Consider the following 22,080-nt stretch of genomic DNA (forward strand, 5'->3'; position numbering starts at 1 on the left):
AGCTTGCTGTTCTGCTGATTTTGCTCAGTGTGTACGTCTCTTCCAACCTCAGAGTTCCACATGTATATATAAATATATATATGTAGATACACACTTGGTTGTATAAACTGTATTTGCCAGTCCTTTACACACACAGGCACACACCCTACCTACCTACCTTCAAATCTGGTTTGTTTCCAAGTTAATTTGAAGGGGAAGATGTTGTGCCCTGTGGTGTACACGCTTTCCCACTTTGTTTTCCTGGGTTTTAGGCAGAGGTAAAGAAATCCTCCATGATGTAAGAGGTCCTCCTACTTACTGCACTTACTAAACTAGCTGTGCAGGGAGTAAGCTAAACGCCCGTGTTTATATTTAGTGTGCTAATTTCAGCATAACTGGACACTTGGGATTAATCAAGTAGCAGAGTTACGGTGTTGTGTAAGAAGATTTCACACATCTGGTTTTGTTTGCATATTTAATACACTTTGCCTCCCTCAAGATCTTAAACTCAACTTCACGGCAAATTTAAAATTTCAGGCAACACACAGGTGCTTCTGTTAGTGGTAACCTGGTGATAACCCCAATATATTTCTGACAAGGCCAAGTGTCAGGTATTCTTTATCTTTTACTGTCCTTTACATGGTCATTCCAGGTGTAATTTACTTGGAAGCGTTTCTCTGGCAGGTGGGTTTCTGGAGCTGTCGAACACTGATGATGTAAATGTCTGTTCTCCTTCTAGACCATCATCTGCAAATAGTATAAACAGCAACAGTTCTTCAAACCACAGTGGGTACGTACCAGAACTGCCACTGCCTTCCATGGGAGGAGATCTAACCAGTAGATTGTCCAGTGATGAAGGAGAAGCAGATGGAGCTGAAGAATCTGAGAAATTAGACTGTCATTTTTCTGGACACCATCCCAGACCTCTTGGGGTATGTGTCTCTCCCTGGCATGCCTTGCTGTTATTCTTAAGTCATTAAAGAGGGGAGAAAAAGATGTACTTCAGTAAAAATGTAAGGAATGAGGGAATTATATTGCGATGCCTGCATTCTAAAGAGAACAAACACATTTGTTCTCTTTATGAATGGGATAAGGTAGGAAGAGAAGACTGCTTGTTGCATATGACAAACATTGGTAGGTTGCAGGACAAGCAGGAGAAAGTAAGTTCTGGGTTTAGATATTCTTCTCAATAGTTTGTAAATCAGGTATAGTTCTGCTAAGCTGTAGAGAAAAGCTGCAGTGTTTTAAATGTGACTTGAACAGATGATTTGTTGTCATAGTTCTTACGAAACTCCCTTGCAATTGGTTATAGCTCTGAAAATCATGTGGCAGCAAGGTGCTATTACAGTGCTCGTTGATCTTTGTAGTCTGCTATGAAGCAGTAATTAAATATCATTTATGTGAGAGTGTACGTGGACATTGAAGCTATCGCTTCATTCGTCTAAAAATGGAAAGTAGAGCACAGCATACCCCATCAGCTCTGGCAGGGGCTGAAGAATGTTCTCCGGCAGCTGTTTTTGTCTTTCTCCCATGCTAGTGGCAAATTTTATTGTAAGTAGTAAAGTGCAACCTTGTGTCATTAGATTTGCAGTGGGAATTTGTTTACATTGTAGAAACTAAGAAACAGGGGGAGAACTCTTGAACTTGTGAGCAGTTGGTTCTCATAAAGATCTAGCCAAGGAATAAAATTAGCAAAGACTTCATTTATATGTTTTCCACATGATATGCAGAATAAAATTAACACTGGGGTAACTATAGGATTGTCTGTGGTCCTTGGAGCAAAGGAGAACTTTCCAGTGTCAGACCACCTGTACTACTGGCCAGAATTACTTCCTTAGCAGTACCTTAGCATTTATATTCTTCCTCTGTTCTTTACCTGATAGTAAACTAAATTGTTAGTGGAGTATGAAGTATACTTTACACTAAGCTGAAAAATTAGGCGCAAATTTCATACATCATGCTAAATAATATTTATGCTGCAGATAGTGAGAAATACCTTTTTAAAGGTATTCGTGATATAAATTACAAAGTTATTACTTGATGTAAAAATGATCATTCTTTCATAATGTAGAAATACTTTTCTATGAACAACGTTGAAATATCTTTTCTTGCAGTTTTGTTCATATGGTAGTCGCTTAATGGGAAGAGGGTACTACGTCTTTGACAGAAGATGGGACCATTTTCGATTCGCACTAAACTCCATGGTAGAAAAACACTTGAATTCACAGATGTGGAAGTAAGTGGGAGTTTTACACTTGGTGGGTAGTTCAACATTTGTATTTCTGTACAACTACAAAATTAAACTCTCCACTGGGGATTGTTTTTAAAATTTCTTCTGCATTAAGTCACATCAGTAATATGCCCATGCCAGTAAAAATGTTCTCTTCTTCTTTAAGGAATATGCAGCACAGCAGAACAATCTCCTATCCTGATGTGGATTTCTCCCAGATTTAGGACTTTTCTGTAGTCCCTCCAAATCTGGGGAGGAATAATTCACTAGTTCTGTTAACATTTAAGTGCATTAAAGCTCAGTGTTTCCTGTGTTTGGAGATGCATCTTGATACCATGCAGTTTTATAACACATGTTAGCCTAGCTCGTTGTACTTGTGTCACACAACTGTATCACCATTCACACTTTGCTCTCTGAGACTCGGATTGTGTGATAAGGAATTCAGTACCCGTTTGCTAACATGTAAGATGGAATATAGAAATTTTTAGTCCATAGTGCCCTTTAAGCTCCCTGGCTTTGAGGTCTTAATTTTCTCTTTATGACTTAGTATTGAAACACCTCTGTGCCACATCACTATAAGCTTAGGTTGTGTAAAAACATTAAAATAGACTGCATTTCAAAAAAAAAAAAAAAGCTATTTTTTAAAACAATATACAACTATATTTGAAAGACTCATGGGGTCTGCAGGTATGACTTTTTTAAATTCTACTGTGGAACATGCATTCTTCTTCCAATATAATGACACTAAAGTGCAGTGTTTCATGTCACTATTTATTATCAGGACTGTGTTATATTCATTGGATGCCAGCCATTAGATAAACAAGGTTTGATTTTTATTTACATATATTTTTGAAACACTAAAGCTTGGCTCGTCTGACTAACCTGGTAACTCAGTGATAACAGCGCTGGGAGGCATAGTTTAAGGTGGGTGGGTTTGCCATGAAAGGGCCAGTGTCATCTCTGTTCAGAGACAGGTGATGCTTGATCTACAACGGGTTCCTCTCTTCTGCTTTGCAAATTTGGCAGCTAACTAGTGTCTGTCACCTTCCACAAATAAAACTAATTTGGTTTCTATAAATAGTAAAATTAAAACCCGTTATCTATTGGCTTTATTTGCCAGGTGAAAAGATATTCAGGCACGTGAATCAATGTCGCTAGTATCACACCTTTCATGAAGACCTAAAATAATTTCTGTTGTAGTTCTGTGATACAAGGAATAAACAGGCCTCATTCTGCTCCCACTAAATCCAATTGTAAATGTTTTCTCAAATTCCAGCTGTTCGTGTAATCTCTAATATTTTCATGTATTATATCCATACTCACTTGTCTGTGTAACATAGGAAGCTCACAGTGCTTCATCTCTTTGTATTCTTCTGTTGTCCTCAGTCCTCTGGACTGATCTTTTCCTGTCTTTGCCAAGCAGGGGTGTGTGTAAAGCTGTGATTTTATAGCTGATGCTAGTTCAGCTCTAGCTGTGGCTCATCCAGCTGAGACGAAAGGTAAAAGGGATGCAAGGCCATATTTGAGAACAATAGCAACATCCACAGAGTGCATTTTATCCTAGTTCTCAAAGTATTTTACAAAGGTGGGTATAAATCATTGGCTCTTCTTTAAAAATACACCGAGGAACAGACCTGATAAGCTGCTTTGTTCAGTCACATAGCAAGTCACAGGCAGTAGGGCTTGCTCAGTTCTGGTTGCATAGTCTGTATGTAATCTCTTACGTATTTGTACCATAAATGATGTTCTGTCTGAGAGTCTTCATAGGAAAAATACTATGTGAGAACACGAGTAATTAGGATTTGGTTTATGGTAGAGCAGCAGAGGGTGTGTTTTATTATAAACAGTACCCTGTGCTGCTTTATCATGCTTCTTTGAGGACAGGACTAAGTCTCTGCAAATTGAAAAGGTGTCAGTAGTGAGGATAACAAGGGCAGAATGATGGTGGGCTGTAGGTTCTAATGATAAAAACGGGATTAAACTGAGAATTAAATTTTAGTCCAAATAATGAGAAAAGCTCATATGATACTCTTCCAAGACACCATTACGGAAGCCTGTTTCTTTGTTAACACTGGACTGGATAAAGTAATAGAAGGTGTGCTATCAGTGGCCTAATAGAGAGGAAGTTGAACACATTCTACTAATTTCACAGGTGATATTATATGCTTTGAATAGTGTTCAGCTAGTTATAGAGCTTATCAAGCATTGTTTAATACTCTGTCAATTTTTCAATATTGCTGCAATTAATAACTTAACTAGTTAATCCTGTCTAACCTGCTCCCAGATGAGCTGTTGGGGATAGTACTGCATTGAGAAAGGGATGAGCCAAATGACCTGATTGCTCCTTTTCCTCTTTACGCTCAGTGATAAATAAATCTCAACTGCCCCCCAAATTGACCCATGTACTACTCTCATCAAATCTGACCTGTGAGTTCAGGTTAATTTTGTAACTGTTCTACAACTTGGAGTTTCAGGCAAAACATAGGCAGTGAATGAAACATAGTATCTAGTGTGTTGATAGGTACCGTCATCGGGAATTTTATTTGCATTTTTTTTATTTTTTCTAGTAAAGCAAAGAAAAAAGGAAATGAAATTTTCAAGAAAGTGGTTAATTGTAACACCGTACCTATAATTGCTACATTGCAGAAGTGAAGCTGAGTTCTGGTTTAACAGAGGAGTTGCACTGTTTAGAAGTCGTGTGCCATGGCAGAATTTTGTGCAGAAAGTTACGCTGCGTAATTCTTTACCTTGCCCTAGTGCAACTTCGAACTCCTGTCGGGCTACATCTAATCTTCTTCTGTTAGGTCTCCTCTGCCTTCATAGAATTAACGTGCCTGGTTTGAAAATTCATTTCAGATGAAAATACGCTTCACAATCCAGTTTTCCTGAATCCTTACAATATTAAAACACACATGCTTTGTGGTAGGTTTTTGCTGTTTGTATTAAATCACACATAACTTAATAAGAGAACCTGAAAATGGAATCTTATGTTTAAACAGAAAAAACGATAGAAGTAAAAGCATTTTGAAGCTGTTGTAGAATGTAGAACTTATTTTGAACTGTGAATATTAAAATGTGTCTAACTGGTAGAACAGGAATCAAAACTAAAATGCCCTTATTAATAAACTTTTCCTTCCCAGGAGTTGTTTCCCATCTGCATTGTTCAGATGGAATTTTTTGTGTGTATCTAAATCTCCTTTTCTGTTCTATTTAGGAAAATTCCTCCTGCGGCAGACAGCCCCATGCCTTCTCCAGCAGCACACGTCTCCACTCCTTTTCCCGCATCAGTCTTACAGCCTTTCAGCAACCCCAGCGCCGTGTATATTCCTTCAACCCCTATCAGTTCAAGAATCACTTCTTCTTACATAATGACATCAGCCATGTTATCAAACGCAGCCTTTGTGACAACATCAGATACGAATTCCATTATGTCACACACTACAGCTTTTCCTCACGTGGCTGCGAGCCTAAGTATCATGGACTCAACCTTTAAGGCGCCATCAGCTGTGTCACCAGTGCCAGCAGTCATCCCTTCCCCATCCCACAAGCCATCCAAAACAAAAACCAGCAAATCCTCAAAAGTAAAAGACCTGTCATCTCGTAGCGATGAGTCTTCAAGTAACAAAAAGAAGAAGCCGCAGTCGTCGTCATCGTCGTCGTCATCATCCTCGTTATCTTTGCAGACATCTTCCTCGTCTTCATTTTCAGGGTCCCACAAAAAGAACTGTGTCCTGAACCCCAGTTCAACTTTGAACTCCTATCAGGCTACATCTTCCTATAACAGCATGTCTGTGCACAATACAAATAACGGAACAAGCCCACTCAGTGCCAAATCGGAGCCCTCAGGACGGACTTCATTATCAAGTAGTTCAACAGACTCAGTGAAACACATGAGCATGGTAGTAAGCAGTATTGACTCTTCTAATCTGTCTGTATCTTCTCTTGTGCACCACTCAGGGGACCACTCCCTGGGAGCACACAATGCAGTGTCTTCTTTACCCCTTTCTTTCGACAAATCAGAAGGAAAAAAACGTAAAAACTCTAGTTCTAGTAGCAAAGCCTGTAAAATCACTAAAATGCCTGGTATGAATAGTGTTCATAGAAAGAGCACTGCCAACCTTATTTCTGCGGTGCCAGATCCTACAAGCAGCTCCATCTCTCGACAGGTAAGGGACTCTTCCAGTTATTTTTTTGACGGTCATGTTTGACTTACCTGAAATATTTCATGCATTATGAAAAAGAAAATAAACGTGCACTTCAGATTGTTTTCCATCGAACAGTGTGTTTTCTAGGTTAATACAGAACTGTATTTGTATTTGGTTTGTACCAATCACAGAAACATGCTGGTGGGGGAAAGTTTTGTTTGTTTGTTTGTTTTTACTTAAAATATTTTAATCAGAATTTTTATTCAATTACTAAAGTAGCTATTTGTATTTTTAAAGTAAAACTGAATGTCCAGAATGGATAAATTAGTTTTAGGAACCAATTTCTGATCTTAATTCTTATCTCTCTGAAATAAATTATATCTCATTTAAAGCAGGAAGATAAGAGTCAGCATTTTGGCTTTTCATTTTCCTAACCTTGTTGCTGATTCATCTTTTAATGTCAATGTGAGTCACCTCATTTGTTTTATGCAAAATGCTTACATCTACCTTTTCCTGTGGGGGAAATCTGAGACGTGTGACCTCAGATGCTGTTTCCTGTTTGAAACTGGGAGAACTAAGAAATTAAGCTCTTAACCAGATGACCTTTAATGGACATTTAGTTACCTTTTTTTAGTGCGCATGTGTTCGGAATGGTGAAGTCAGTGCAACAAATAAGGATGCAAGCTCGGCCTTCATTGTCGTTAACAATAGAGCTTTGGCTTTTCTTTCAGTGATGCTGTATAAGGATGAAAGTAGATGTGAATTAAATTTTGCTGGAAAAGCTGCCAATGCTGTCTTTAAAATGATGTACTGGTTAATTTTGCTATTACATGCAATGCTGTGCAGTGCACAGAAAATAAAGCTCGGTCCTGGCTTCTGAAAGACAGAGACAGAGAGAACAGAATACCTGAGAAAAACCAGATGAGGTGGCTTAGGACAATTTTTGGTTGTTTTGTTTATGAACTGTTGTGAAACTCATTTCCTAAAGATGTTGTACATAAAGTGGAATTCAGAACTGGACAGGGTAACATCTTGGGCAAGGCAATCCACAGGTAATAGCGGACAGAAATGGGCGTCTAAGAAGGGAATGAGCAAACATATCATTTGAGTAGTTCATGAAAAACTAATACAGCAGACAGAATGAAGGTGTCAAAAAGATTGAATTGCCCCAAGACAAAGTATCTCAAGTGGGAAGACAAAGTACAGACTGTTAGTTTGGTACAACTCTTGGTAATAGGAAATGGATTGTATCAACTTCTTACATAAACATATCTGTAGCTGCTGTGGTCTGGAGATGTCCTACAGATACAGGCAATATAAAGAGCTACAAGGAGGTCCCAGGTTCAAACTCTGATTCTCTTAGTGATTACATCTGTTCCTGTGGGACATTCCTGTTCCAGTGTGTGATGTGTTTCAGCACGTTGCGTAGTAATGGATGCAAATAAACCAGAAAGAATCAATCAGAGGTCTTCTCTGAATACATGTTAATGTGTGAGTAATTCACACTAATCACTTTCCCTTAAGGAAATGTTAAATATATGTAATGAGTATGATGATATGCAGATTTTTAAACAGAATGTTTTTACATATGGATGTGTACATACACCTACAGATGTATATATATGTGTGTGTATATATATATGTAGAAGCCATCCCTTTTCTCTCATACTGCTGTCTTTGGAGCTACGCTAGCAATCAAATATAGAAGGTAAAATGAAGTTGATTTTGTTTTAGAATCCTGGCTCACAGCTGGTGACTTTGTGAGAAGGATTCTGAATTGTGCACTATACAAAATGGATTCTTCCTACTGATTATTTGTGCTATAAACAAATGACACTTGTATCCGCTTAAGTACATGTGTCTCGTAATATTATGTCCTCTATGTGTGAATATTAGAACTCCAGAGAATACAATACTGGAAATCACTTTTAACCTCTGCTGTTTCGACTTGCTGTGTTCTAGAAATGCAGTCACAGTAAAAATTGCACACACAAAAAAAACACACAGTATTACTTAAAATCTTTCTTCTATTCCCTGCTGTAATAAGGCAAATCAAATTAAGAGAGTAAGAACACAGGAAGAAGCTCAAACGACTGGTGATAGGGTCTGGATTTTTTTTTATTCAAGTCTGGCCTGGACAGGCAGTAACTGGAAGTGTTGACTGCGTGTTTTTGCACTGTACTGATAAAGGAAAAAATCATCTGACTCCTGGCCTGACCCCTAATGCTTTCAGAATGTTCCCATCGCTAAACACCCAACACAATTGGCAATCTTTCTTTATTTACACTGAGTGCTGTAGCTGCCGAGCCTGTCTGCATCACCCTCCTGTTGCGGAGCGCTGCCTTTCCAGCTCCAAGCTCAGACACGATGGTGGGGCAGCTCGGCGCAGAGCTGTGCAGCGAGTCAGTCAGTCCAGTAGTCGGAGGAGCACGGAACGAAGGAAAGGCTGAGAGGCGCGTGGTGCTCCCTCTCGTGACTCCAGGATCCCAGCAAGTCGATTTCTCAGAGGCTGTTTTTGTCGTACAGAAGATGGAGGAGGTGTGTGTGCGTTTTGTTGTGCGAGAGTTTCATGGATGTTGCCGTGGTGGATATGGAGGAGAAAGGTTTGCAGGTTTGCCACGGCGTTCTGAATGGCTCGGAAAGATTTTACAAGGCTGCGAGTCTTTGTCCAAGATTTGCATATTGAAGAAAAGCCTGATCCAGCACAGAGCTGCCTGGAGAAGAACAGCTGTGACATGCAAAACATGCTGAGAGGGAGCAGGGTAGGCAGAGGCCTGCCCTTTTAATGTTTGCGTGCCATGGGAACTGCCTTCGGGACTGGCTGTAAATAAAAACGTTAAACATTTCTTCTGGATAGGATGTGAGTAGAGAAAACTGAGAGTCTCTGTGAGAAAGGGCAGATACGTATATGGATACAAAGGCTGCTTCTCAGTACATACATGAAATGGCAAAATAAGAAATGGTGTTGCAGAAGGGAAAGAGCAAACACTGATGCTGGTGAAAGCCCTGCCAGCCGTTGCCTGAGTCCCATGCATCCAGCAGGAAACCCGCAGCCTCATTTCTCGTTGCATGTAGAAGACAGGGCCTTGCTGCTCCTCCATCAGCTGATTAGAGCTGATGTTACCTGAAGTCCACTGGCCATGTGGATCCTGTTCAGATCCAGTCATTGCCATTTTGTAACCAGGGGGCCCTGGTTCATTGTTATCAGCCTTGTAACCCCTGGAGAGTTGCTCCTTTGATCCAGCAGCTCTCCCCTTTTGTTTAGCACCAATATCTACCACGTGCTTATGGGGCACTGCAGAAAACCTAAGGCAGACTGCTCTTACAGAGTGCCGTAACCTTTCAGGGATTGACATACAGATTGAATATCACACTGTTTTAAAGAAGTACTTTTAAAATCAATGTACACATACTGTTAAATGCGTACTCATTCCCAAAGACATTCTCTGACCCAGTAAATTGATACAACTGGACATCTAAACCTCCAGAGGTTGATTCTACTGGTTAATATTTGCTTTATGAAGCAGTGATAAATGAAGAGACTCTATGGGGGGGAAAAGGAGAGTAACTTAGGGCATGCTGTGGTGCTTGGCCAGTTGCTTTAAACTGGTGAACCCCAAGCAGTGGGCAGGGTGCCCAGGACAAGGCAGGAGTGACCCTGAGCGCTCTGTGCACCGACTGAGCTGCTCCAAGCGAGTCCAGTGACAGCCGAGTGCTCCAGTCCAGAGAGGTGGGGTTTTACAACCTAAATTCCACCAGAAGCCATTTCTTACTGTTATTTTCCTACCTGTAATGGTATTTATGTGCCTTTTAAAATGTGTTTGTTTAAAATACAGGCTCTGAGAGGTAATGACAATTTTGTCTGAAGTTGTTGGGTTTTTTATACTAGCAAAATACCTGTGTTCCGAATGCAGAGCAATTAGTGCCACTTTATTCAGGAAAAGGAAGGCCATTACCAGCATCTGCGTTCCACTGACAAATACTCTCAATGCTGCTCAATTAATGTCTTTCAGATTGGAAAAAATAGCAGTGTAGCTTTGTCACAGTCCAGTCCTTCGAGTACATCAAACCCAGTACACAACAGACAAGTAAGTTGCTTTTAAAAAATTACACTTCAATAGTCTATAAATGGTTTTTGAAATATTTAATATTGTAAAACCTTAAAATACAATTTTGTCATAAATGCAGTTCTGTATAGAAGCTTTCTTTCAGTGAACTAATAGATTTTTTTCCTCTCACTTAGGATGTTTTCCTCTGAGGTTTACGCATAACAAGTTTTCTGCTTGTTTTTCACCACCTGTGCTGTGGTTCAGGTTGGCTTAGGCGATGCCCGCTGCCTGTTGCTCTGGTGACACAAACTCGGCGGCAGCAGAATCTGTGTCTCCATGGGCTCCAGCTAAGCCAGCGTGCCTTTTCTATCCAGCTTCCGCTGCTGAGGGAGGTGGCATGGCAAAGTCCCCAAACTGGCACAGAAGAGTGGGCATTTAAAAATAGGCAAAAACTGAAAGCAGCGAGGGAAGGACAGAAACAGGACAGAGAAGGCAGAAGGCCCCGCTTGTTCAGAGAAAGTAATCTGAAAGTGTAATTCCTCCTAGAGTGTGTGAAATCCTCAGCACTCACGCCATGCCTGTGTATCACACAGACTGCTAGTCAGATAATGGTGGTAAATTCTGTAATTCGGCCCCTTTGTGAGGACAGGTGTTGGACCTGTCGCCCAGCCCTCAGCTGGCCAGAGGACTGATAGATTAATTAATTTTTTCATTGTGGCCCGTACTGTTTGACTCTCCAAGCTGGGTAATTTCTCAAGAATTCATTATCAAGGTCCTTGGTGTGAAAAAGGCTTTCGTCTCACCAAGCTGTAGTCACAAGTAAATAAAAACTCCAGCAGGTTTTTCTCTGTGGCCAAGCAGTGTTGGAATCCTGTTACGTGGCCTGGCACAGTAGCTACTCCAAATGGCTGTGCTGCTTAGTTTCTGCTATGTAGATGCCGTAAAAGAATTGTGGTTATTGTAGTGGAGAAAACCCACAACTGTCTCATCAGTAAAGCATATTCTGAGTCACTCACGTCCCGAGATGAACTGTCAGATGGTGAAACAACCCCCCTGGTGCTGAATGCAAAGGACTGTACATAGGCCAGAACTACACTGAAGGGAAATAAGTGGAAAGTTTCTTCCTACCCAAGCACTCAGAGGGACTGGCATTTTGCTGTGTCAGACACTGCCAGCCAACTGCCAGTGACAAACGTGATAAAGCTCTTCTGAAGTGTAAAACTTTCTGCTTTAACCTCCTGCTCCTGTCGGACATAAAATGCACGCTACTCGAGGAGCAGAGCTTGTTGGAATCTGTTGTCTAGATCCCATGGGGAAAAAACCTAACAGGACAAGACATCAATTTTGTGGCAGCTGTATATAAACAGAGGCTATTGCTGAGCTTTTCAGCTGCCTGTTTCCATGAATTTATCAAAACCAGAAGTGTTTGCTTGCTCTAAGCCCCACAGACTCTTTATTGTTAAAAAATACGTTTCTGTCAGTTTATTAACTGAGTATGGAGTTCGGAATAGAAATACAAAAGAAAATGAAGGCATATTAAGCTTTATTGAACATTTTGTTGCTTGTTTTTAGTTTTGTTTGTTTGTTTTAACACTGACATGGGGTTTTAGTGTTTGGAACCATGAATAATGACTACCTACTTAAAAGATGCTTGCCACTGTCATAACCAATCTGAGCTGCTTTGCTGACAGCTTTCATCTCCAATTTGGCAACTGAATAGTCTCTAAACAAACTCCTAGTCTTAAGGCGTGCTGTAATATGTCTGTATAAACGTGCTATTAATTAGGTATCAATAAGTGGATCTCCAAGTGTATGACATGGCAATCAAGTTATTACTGGGGGATCCTGAGCTCTCTTGCTTAGTGTTAGTACTGTAACCATTGCAGGGAGGCCAAGGCAAGGCTGGAGGCAGAGGTGATTTATGTTACCACACTGGGGTTTAACAGTTGGATAAACCAGGCAAGTTTTCATGAATACAAGCCTGAAAAGCAGATTTGGAACAATTCAGTTTGAAACAGAATTGCAGCCATCAAGCTAAATACGAGTACAGAGCAGCTCCTCTGGGCTCCCTCCGCTGCGTCAATTGGCCAGGCAATTTGTCAGTTTTCCGGGGGAGCAGAGCGGGGAGTTGGGAGGGAGGAAGGCTGCTGGTTCTCAAGAGAAGGGAGAGTGACTGTGTGAAAATGAAGCGTTCAGAAAAAGCTGCACGCACAAGCAAAGCAATAAGAACTCATTCCCTACGTCCCATCAGCAGAGGGATGCCCAGCCATTCCCAGGAAGGCAGGCCTCATCAACAGTTGCTTGGGAAGACAAATGCCACAACTTTTAAGTGTCCTACCGTCCTCCTCCCAGCTTTTATTGCTGTTCCTGATGCCACCTTTGGATGGTCAGGGGCAACTGGCCTGGCTGTGTCCCCTGCCAAGTGCACCGCCAGGCAGGATGAGAGGCAGGAAAGGCTCTGCTGCTGTGTGAGCGCTGCTCAGCGGCAGCTGGCACGTGGCAGTGTTACCAGCACTGTTTGCCTTACAAACCCAAAGCGTGGCACCATGCAAGCCAGTGTGAAGAAAGTGAGCTCTGTCCTGGGCAAAACTGGTATGGAGAGAAGAGGGCCCATAGTTCTCATTTCACAAAAGGAGTTTATTTTGGTCATTTACTACATCTGCTAAGGCACGTTATATTCTCAGGTATTCCTGCCTAGGACTGGCGGGCTGTGATGCCAACTGTGGTGGGCCTCTCTGCTGCCCCCCATCACATTAAACTCACCTTAAACTCAGTCGAGTTGTTCTCAATTCACATTCAGTGTGAACCTTGCTGCATCTATTTGAGACCTGAACAAGTGCTTATATACGTAAAAGCATGTCTGGTTTTCCAACTGTTGTTGCTTTAATTAAACAACACACTCCTTTTCCTTACAAAATCTACTTGTGTATTAAAAAGCATTAATGGAATGATAGTTTTACAATCAAACTCTTTGTACCTGTTTATACGAACTGTGTTAAAAGCTTGTTTTCTCCAGATTTTAAACTTTGTTTAAACCTTGTTGTAGGTTTATAACTAATCAAATGTTTTTTTCTTCGTAGTGCTTTTAGGTGCCTTCATGTGTTAATACTTCAAGACCTCAGTATGCGGTGGTTTTTAAATACTGAGTAACTAGATCTTTTTATTAAGGGAAGGTGACAACGTGTGCGCTGTATGGGGTTCCATCATGCATGAAAACACGCTGTGCAGGGAAAAAGATCCTTCAAAGTTGTTGTCTAATTGCTGCTCTTTATTTCTAATGATAAATTCAGTTAATGAACAGAAGATTCGCCAAAGCTTAGTAAAATCTTTCCCAAAAGGAAATAACGAGTTTATTCAAAGCAGGTCCTTTTCTTAAATGTAATCAGTAAGTAGGGATGGACTTGAAATAGATTCATAGTTTGAGGTGGCTCTCAGATGCAGACGTTGTTAAAGTATTATGGACTGAAAGACATTTTCTGATTCTGAACCTGGCTCTGGTTTTTCTTTTAGAAGACATCAAACCGGACTGGTAGAATAAGGACTCTTCCATAACAAGGAAAAGGAACCAGCCTATAATCTCTAGCTCTCAGCAGCCCTACTCCACAGGGTTTTTCTTTTCTATGTCCTGCAGATGGATTTAACCTTTTATGAATTTGTGGTTTTAAAGAGAATCAAATTTACAGAAAACTGTAATAGTGATTTGTTTAGTTTTTCACTTGTATTTGCCACTGATCTGTGCGTTCTGCTTGGTTATGTTTCATGCCTTTTGAAGCTGTTAGCGTTGCAATGCTCCCTTTGTTTCCTTACCAGAATACAGTGGACATTCCAAAAAAAAAAAAAAAAAAAAAAAAAAAAGAAAAAAAAATCATGATTTGAATTTAAAGGACCTCCAAAATTTTTCATTCAATAAAAATTACAGTAATTCTGTATTTAAGCTTGTCCTATGGATAAATATAGAGTGCATTTCTTAGTAATTTGCAAACAGCTGGGGCACTGCAACTTTAGGGACTAATCCTGACTGGTGCTCTTCTACCTACAGCATTTAATGATTTCAGTGGGAATTCCGAGTGTTCAGCATCTTCCAGGATCAGGCTCTTAAGGAATCTATACTTCAATCAATGCATAGAGGATTTTTGCACCAAACTGTGGTTAATGTTATCCGAGGCTCAGCACGCGAAATCCCCCTGTCGTGGTGGAGGTCTCGACCCTTAAGATCCATCCCAGTACTTGATAACTTCGGTAACAGTTTGGCTTTGCAAGGACGGGCGTTGAGCAGATTGGCTTGCATTAATAGAATTGCACTGACAGTGTTTCTTATAGGATTACTGAATAATTTTTTAATAAAATATAGATTTTATAATCAGGAAGCCAATACTAGGTACTGGAACAATAGTACAGAGGAGTTAATTTTTATTTCTACAGTGTTAAAAGTGCACTTATATGCTGGTTTATTTACATCTGGGGGAAAGGCGAGAGACTGCAAATAGGGAGATTATTACTACTTTCTTTTTTAAAAAAAGAAGGCTTAAGGCAAATTTTAAGACTAAAATGTTTAAGCAATTATAAGCAAGGCTAGACCCTTTGAAAAAAAGTTTAGAAATATTCTTAAAATAAATTTTTATAGTGTTAATTTTGTAATAATTTATGTTTTGCTATACTTCAGAGCTAACTGACCGTATAGTTTCAGAAACAGTATGAAACTTAGGAAAGTTTAAGCAATGTTTATATTTTTGAAATGTTCTTTGAATTATGTTTTTATTGTACATTTCTTCAGACTGAAAAATGTGTACATATCTTTGTTATTTTTGCACAATTTTTGTCTTGTTCAGTTTTAGGAGCAGTACTATGTTGATTTTTTTAATTTATTTTGAGTTTTAAAACTGCAGGAGTTTAAAAATCTCAGTAACAAAGTCATCCTCTGTAATCAACGAAATGCTATTTCTAGTTGTTGAGGGAAAACGGTGGTTGTGAGATTTGGTGGTTGCTTCTGAGAACTAATGCTAATCAGTGACTGAAGGAGCGATTTCGTAGTTTTAGGAAGCTTTAGCTCTTCCCATGCATCTTTTAATTGGAAAGCTGGAATCTGGAGCCTGTCCTTTGAATGCTGCTTTGTTATTTTGTGTCAACTGGCTTACACCTGACAGCATTTCAGGAACGTTCAGCACCAAGTAAAATCCCACAGCCTTTCATCATCAAAGAATCATTATTTAATTGCAAGTATCAAAAAATTCAGCCTGAAAAGCGAAATGGAAGCAAACATTTGAATAAATGGATATAAACTGGACCAGCCTATAATGCATTATTAGTGTAGCATTCACTCGGTAGTTCTTTTTCTTGCCCATTTGCCTGAAAATCTTGTGATTTGTTTCCAGCAATAGAGGCTCAGAAGCTTTGGTTGTTACACATACGCAATGCATAGGCCCGTCAGCCATAAAAAGCGACTTGGATAACTTGTATGCCTTCTTTTGTATCGATGTAACAATTGTAAATAGTGCTGATCGACCTTTGTAGAGAATAGTTTATACAGCATATTCTATTATTGCTGATTCTCAGTGAACTATTGTTTTAAAAAAAAGAAGAAAAAAAGAAATTTTTCTATTTACACCTTATATTTTGTTATGCTGTTGACCCATGGCACTTTAACAAAACTCTGTGGGTTTTGCATAGCTGGTCAGTCATGGGGTATATTAAATAACTGTTGTTGCACAGAAATGAATTTGCACCTGCTATATTGTGCTTTCCTACTACAGATTTTAGAACCTTTTCCAGAAGACTTTTGAAGAAAGCATGTCCAATCATTCTAAGAAAAAAAATGCCATACTTGTACAGCCAATTTCTTTTCTACAATCCATATTTTGTAACACTAAGTATTTTCATTCTTTGTCCTGCACCTTTATGTATTAGCAGTATCAAATAGAATTCATTCCATGCTTGTGATAATTGTAAGCAGAATAAATGTCTAAAGTAGGTGTAAATAGTAAATTCTATGGCTTACAGTTTAAAAAAGGAAAAACAGAACAAACATGTATCTGATTGATACTGCCATGGTTCAACACCGGGCCTGGAGATATTCTCTAGTGAGCGATTGTATTTTTTTTTTTTGCTTTATTATTATTATTTTTTTTTTTGTAACATGGCTTTGTAAATAAAATAATTTATATGTTTGTAAGAAACAAATGGGTTTTGTCATTATTTATCTTGGCAAAGTGAAAGGGGTATGTATTGCAAGGCTGCCTTTTTTCTTCCCAGAGACTCCAACAGAGCATGCAGTAGCCAGCACTGAGAATTCCTGGTCCAAAAGGCCTGCCCAGTCTGCACAGGGCTGAATTGCTCTAGGATCGGTTTTGGCACTCGGGTCTAAAATATTCCTGTATGTATGATGATCAGCTGCTGAGGTTTTTGTTTTGATCAATCATTTCTGAATTCCTTCACTGAGCTGATTTGCATTTTCTTACTCTATCAGTGTAAGAATTAACTTTGCCAGAGCTGCTAGATGTAGGAATTTGGACTTCAATAGGCAGTGTAAAAATAGAACCAGTTTTTGTTTTTATCATTGTTAATTCTAAAAATGCAACTTTTATCTCTAGGCATTAAGATTCTTGTTCTGTGTAAAAGCCCTTTCCAATTACAGATCAAATGTGACTGAAATTGTTCATTGACTTCCCAGCTCTGCAGAGAGGACTGCAGGTTGTTCTCTCACAGCAAACCTCTTCCGCAGGTCTGGAGGAGATGTACGCTTTGTGCTTCTTCCATGAAGTACCTGGAAACTCAGTCTTGGAGGTAGTGGAGGGAAGAGACACAATTATGGATGATCTTCAAAGCAAGAAATTGAACTGCAATTTTTTGTTTTGTTTTGTTTACAAGATGATTTGATATTTCTTGCAGCTATTAGAAATGAGGGCTATAAAAAAGAAAATGCAATATTGCAACCATGAGTTACTGGTTGCTCACCATCATCATCCATGGCCAGCAGTGGTCAGGGACCACTAAAATTATTTTCCAAATGTGACCAAGTGGTTTATTAGCACTTTTTGCTTTGTTGCACTGGCTCACAAGCTGTTCTCTGTTTGGAGTTGGTTCCCCACACCCCTTTTTTTGGTTACGCAACAAGTGTTTTGTTTGCAGCAGCACCCTCTTGTATTATCTAACGTGCTTTAAATGCCACCAGTTTCAGAGGTAAGCAGATCACTGAGTAAGTTTTGTTACTCATTGCACTCCGGTTCTTATGCTTCTGTTTTTACCAGAGAAATATTGATTTTAGAAGGCAGTCATTGCTGTCTGCAACCGGTGTCTGTTTTACTCATCCAAATCTGTCAGAATTCACAATCGGAAGCCAAGCCAAGTACCGATTCCAGAAATACTTGGAGGCGATTCATGCAGCACAGTCAGACTTTTTGAACACAGTGTTTATTTCATGCAGTTCTTAGTGCTGTGTTTCCTCTCGAATACCTCTTGAAAGCTTCTACTCCAACCAAGTACGCACCTCTTTTAAAACCTAACTTCCTAAGCTAAAGATAACCTGACACCTTAGCAGCGGATCCTCGTTTGTCCTTCAACCATAGCAGCTGCGGTAGATGGTGTGTGTGCTCTTGTTTCGTTTTGTTAAAATCCATCGCCAGTGACACGGGCTGGGTTGCTTTGTGCAAGAGTGTTTTGGTTTATGCTGCTGGCCTGCAGGAATAAGAACATCCAGGCTGTGATCAGCTGTCCCCACAGAAAGGGAGCTTTCAGGAAACTTCTCCTTGTTAAGGGAAGCTTGCCAGAAATGGATCAGGATCAGGAGAGATTGACTTCGAGGGTAAAGGCAACAGGAGGGGTTCCAGGTGGTGCAGAACATTCAGCTGCCCCTCTGCCCTTCTACCAGACCTGAAAGATTGGGCTCTGGAGTTGGAGCTGGGTTTGGTTGATGTGGAGCAGTTAACGAGGTTGATGTGACACCACGTGAGAGCAGTTTTTCTGAGAAGCTGCTTGGCATGAACAAGGCACATTTACAGAACACTGCAGGTAAAAACCTGTTGGTGTAAATAAAACAAATGGCCTGACAAACTCCCGAGTGTAACCCTGCGAGTCCCAGAGCTGTAGCACTCTTTTTTCCAGCCCGGCCTCTACCGAGCCAGAGAAGGGAATGGTGACAAAGCGTCGCTGCAGGAGAGACACCACCATCCCTGCCAGAGGTTTGGCGTGCTGTGTCACACGAGAGCTCACAGGTTGATTAAAAAGGATTGCTTGGCCTCAACTCTTCAGCCTTCCCTGCCACCGATGCAGAATGTATAGGCCCTATAGGCATCGGTCTTAAGAACCTCTCAACAGCATCTGCAAAAACTTTCCCTTCTGGCCAGCTCCACCCTTAAATGGCAGCTGTTTGCTCTCATTTTCCTTCTCTCATATTTTGACCCGCAGTCAGTTGTTTGGCTGTCTTGTCATTTTTGTTGTTGTTTTGCTTTGTTTGTTTGTGACCTTGCCTGGAGTTATTCCTTCCCTGTTAACCCCCTTAAGGTTTGTATTTCAGCCTCACAGCCTGAGCAGTAACACCAACACACCAGCCTCCCTTCATCGTTACTGAGAAAACGCACGGAAGATGCAGGGAGCTGTTTTTCACTCATGGTGTTTTACAGAGTGCATCCAAGGCCCGTACAGCTTCACACTCCGAGCACAGACACTTCCCAAAGGAAATGCTGCACTGGAGCAGGATTATGGGCTACAGCCCTCCTGTCCTGTGAGCCAAACGTGAAGGAAGCAACGGTGGCGATCCACCTCCTCCTTCAGGGACTCATCTAGTAGGGTTGTTTTTTGAAGAATGCACCACAGGGCCTCCAGAGGGCATTTTCCTAACACCAAACCCTGGTCTGCCTGTTACTCATTAACCAACTTTTTCAGTAGCTGTATCTCCCACTCAGTGCTGGTAACACCTGAGGCCATATCATTTTACTTGTCACTCTAATAATATGTCTTTCTTGGATAAATATTCCATTGGATTTTTTTTTTCCTAAGCCTCTCCCTAGAGACATACTGTAGAGTTTCAGTAAATTTACCTACTTTGTATCTGGGACAGCGTAGGGCAAGGCAGAGAAACTGGTGTCTGCTCTAACAAGTCGTCATTTTGTATTTTAAAGTTCACAGAACTGAGTATTTAAGACATTCTCCAAGAATGTTAGCCTGTTTTTGAGGAATCATGAACATTTTTGCTCAAAGGGTTGCTAATTGTGTAATAAACTAGATGGCATTATTTTCTAAAACCATCCCACTACTAGGGAAGGTGTGGGGAGCTGGGGGTCGGCCTCTTCTCACAGGGAACTGGTGACAGGACCAGAGGGAATGGCCTCGAGTTGTGCCAGGGGAGGTTCAGGCTGGCAATGAGGAGCCATTTCTGCTCAAAAAGAGCAGTCAGGCACTGGGACGGGTTGCCCAGGGAGGTGGTGGAGTCACCGTCCCTGGGGGTGTTCAAGGAGAGGTTGGACGTGGTGCTTGGGGACACGGGTTAGTGGTGGCATTGGTGGTAGGGGGTAACAGGCCCCTGCAGTGCTGAAAGCCAGCCCCACACCGGGCCACATCAGCAAGAATGCGGGCAGGGGTCTGAGGAACCGAGCGTCCCCTTCTGCTCTGGCTCTTGTGAGACTCCATCTGCAGAGCTGCCTCCAGCTTGGGCCTCCACAGCACGAAATGCAGTACGAGTGCCGAGGTGAGTGCAGTGCAGCGCTACTGAGATGGTTAGGAGCTGGAGCATGTGATGGAGATGCTGAAAAAATCATTTTGGCCTGGACGAGGGCATCGAGTGCACCCTCAGTAAGTTCGCAGATGACACCAAGTTAGGTGCGTGTGTCGATCTGCTTGAGGGTAGGAGGATCTGGATAGGCTGCACCGATGGGCTGAGGTCAACTGCATGAAGTTCAACAAGGCCAAGTGCCGGGTCCTGCACCTGGGGCGCAATAACCCCAAGCAGAGCTACAGGCTGGGAGAGGAATGGTTGGAAAGCTGCCAGGCAGAGAAGGACCTGGGAGTGATGGTGGATAGTCGGCTGAATATGAGCCAGCAGTGTGCTCAGGTGGCCAAGAAGGCCAACGGCATCCTGGCTTGTATCAGGAACAGTGTGACCAGCAGGGCTAGGGAGGTGATCGTCCCCCTGTACTCGGCTCTGGTGAGGCCGCACCTCGAGTACTGTGTTCAGTTTTGGGCCCCTCGCTACAAGAAGGACATGGAGATTCTTGAGCGGGTCCAGAGAAGGGCGACGAAGCTGGTGAGGGGCCTGGAGAACAAGTCCTACGAGGAGCGGCTGAGGGAGCTGGGCTTGTTCAGCCTGGAGAAGAGGAGGCTCAGGGGCGACCTTATCGCTCTCTACAGGTACCTCAAGGGAGGCTGTAGCGAGGTGGGGGTTGGCCTGTTCTCCCACGTGCCTGGTGACAGGACGAGGGGGAATGGGCTTAAGTTGAGCCAGGGGAGTTTTAGGTTAGATGTTAGGAAGAACTTCTTCACTGAAAGGGTTGTGAGGCACTGGAACAGGCTGCCCAGGGAAGTGGTGGAGTCACCATCCCTGGAAGTCTTCAAAAGATGTTTAGATGTAGAGCTTAGGGATACGGTTTAGTGGGGACTGTTAGCGTTAGGTAGAGGTTGGACTCGATGATCTTGAGGTCTCTTCCAACCTAGAAATTCTGTGATTCTGTGATTCTGTGATTTGTTCAGCTCTAAGGTAAGGTTAAGAGGGGGAGAGTTCAAACTGCTCTATTCAGCTACATAACGGGTGAGTGCCAAGATTCTCAGAAGAGTGCACCAGACTCTTCGTGATGGTGCACGACAAAAAAAAAGCAATAGGTGTAAGGTACAGCAATGAGAATTAAACACAAGGGAGGAAAATAAAAATAAAAATAATTTAAAAAGGGCCTTTGTAACATAGACGAACAACAGAAGAGGGACCAATAGGTGTTGTGGAATCATCTCAGAGACTGTAAGAACTTGATACGGAGGTGAGCAACCTGATCTCAGCTTTGAAGTTAGCCCCAGGTTTGTTGGGTTTTTGTTCGTTTGTTTGGGGGGCGGGGAAGGGGAAGGAGGTGACCCAACAATCTCCAGAGGGCCATTTCAACCTAAATTATTCTGCCACTCTATACACTAATAATAACAATAATACAATAAATAAATTTATCAAATAAGTAAAAGGGTTCTGGCTGTTGAGATTATTAATACCCAGAAACTTGGCATTTCTGCTGTTAAGCACTTCCCTCTATAAATGTAGTGTCCTCTGATGAAGCATTCACTGGGATCTTGGAAGCCCTTGAGGAACAGCAGAGGAAAACACTACACACGGTGGAAGGGTAGAGCAGAGGTTTTCCAGAGCATCTACAGGAGCAGCACAGCCCATTCACTGCAGCTCCCCCTGTGCTTGCTGATGCCCCTGGTGAGAAGAAGCAGTGGCAGGTGAAGCACCCAGCATTAACAAGCCCCCTTCTTATTGCTCCTGTCTCATCCCACAGCCCTAGACTTCTACCTTCTACAACCTGATTTGGAAAAACATGTCCATTGATTCAGTTCCTCAGTGAGCCAAATACTTCTGCAACCAGCTTCACGTCTGACCTGCAGTCCCTGTTCCTCTTTGTCAAATCTTTTAAGAGTCTTGGTAGTTTATCCAGTCCTTTACAGTTAGGTAGAAGGTTTAAGTTATTAGTCATATTTTGTAGAATGCTCA

At 41.5% G+C, this 22,080-nt stretch overlaps 1 protein-coding gene across 10 annotated transcripts in view; it reads left to right on the plus strand.

Moving 5' to 3' along the window:
- ATXN7L1 (ataxin 7 like 1) overlaps positions 1-16,765 on the plus strand; it is a 115,417-nt gene extending 98,652 nt beyond the window's left edge. For 7 of the 10 annotated variants that reach the window (XM_082757082.1, XM_082757081.1, XM_082757083.1 and 4 more), the window contains 5 exons: positions 719-911; positions 2,094-2,215; positions 5,424-6,375; positions 10,368-10,442; positions 14,443-16,763. In XM_082757082.1, coding sequence (XP_082613208.1) covers positions 719-911; positions 2,094-2,215; positions 5,424-6,375; positions 10,368-10,442; positions 14,443-14,502 — 1,402 coding nt within the window. In that variant the 3' untranslated portion in view covers positions 14,503-16,763. Of the gene's footprint in view, positions 1-718; positions 912-2,093; positions 2,216-5,423; positions 6,376-10,367; positions 10,443-13,483 lie in introns of all 10 variants that reach the window. The other 3 variants (XM_082757079.1, XM_082757080.1, XM_082757078.1) reach the window with 3 other exon arrangements.
- The last annotated feature ends 5,315 nt before the right edge of the window (positions 16,766-22,080 follow it).

The sequence above is a fragment of the Aythya marila genome (genome assembly GCF_965140915.1).
Source record: "Aythya marila genome assembly, chromosome: 1".
NCBI classification, from domain to species: Eukaryota; Metazoa; Chordata; class Aves; order Anseriformes; family Anatidae; genus Aythya; species Aythya marila.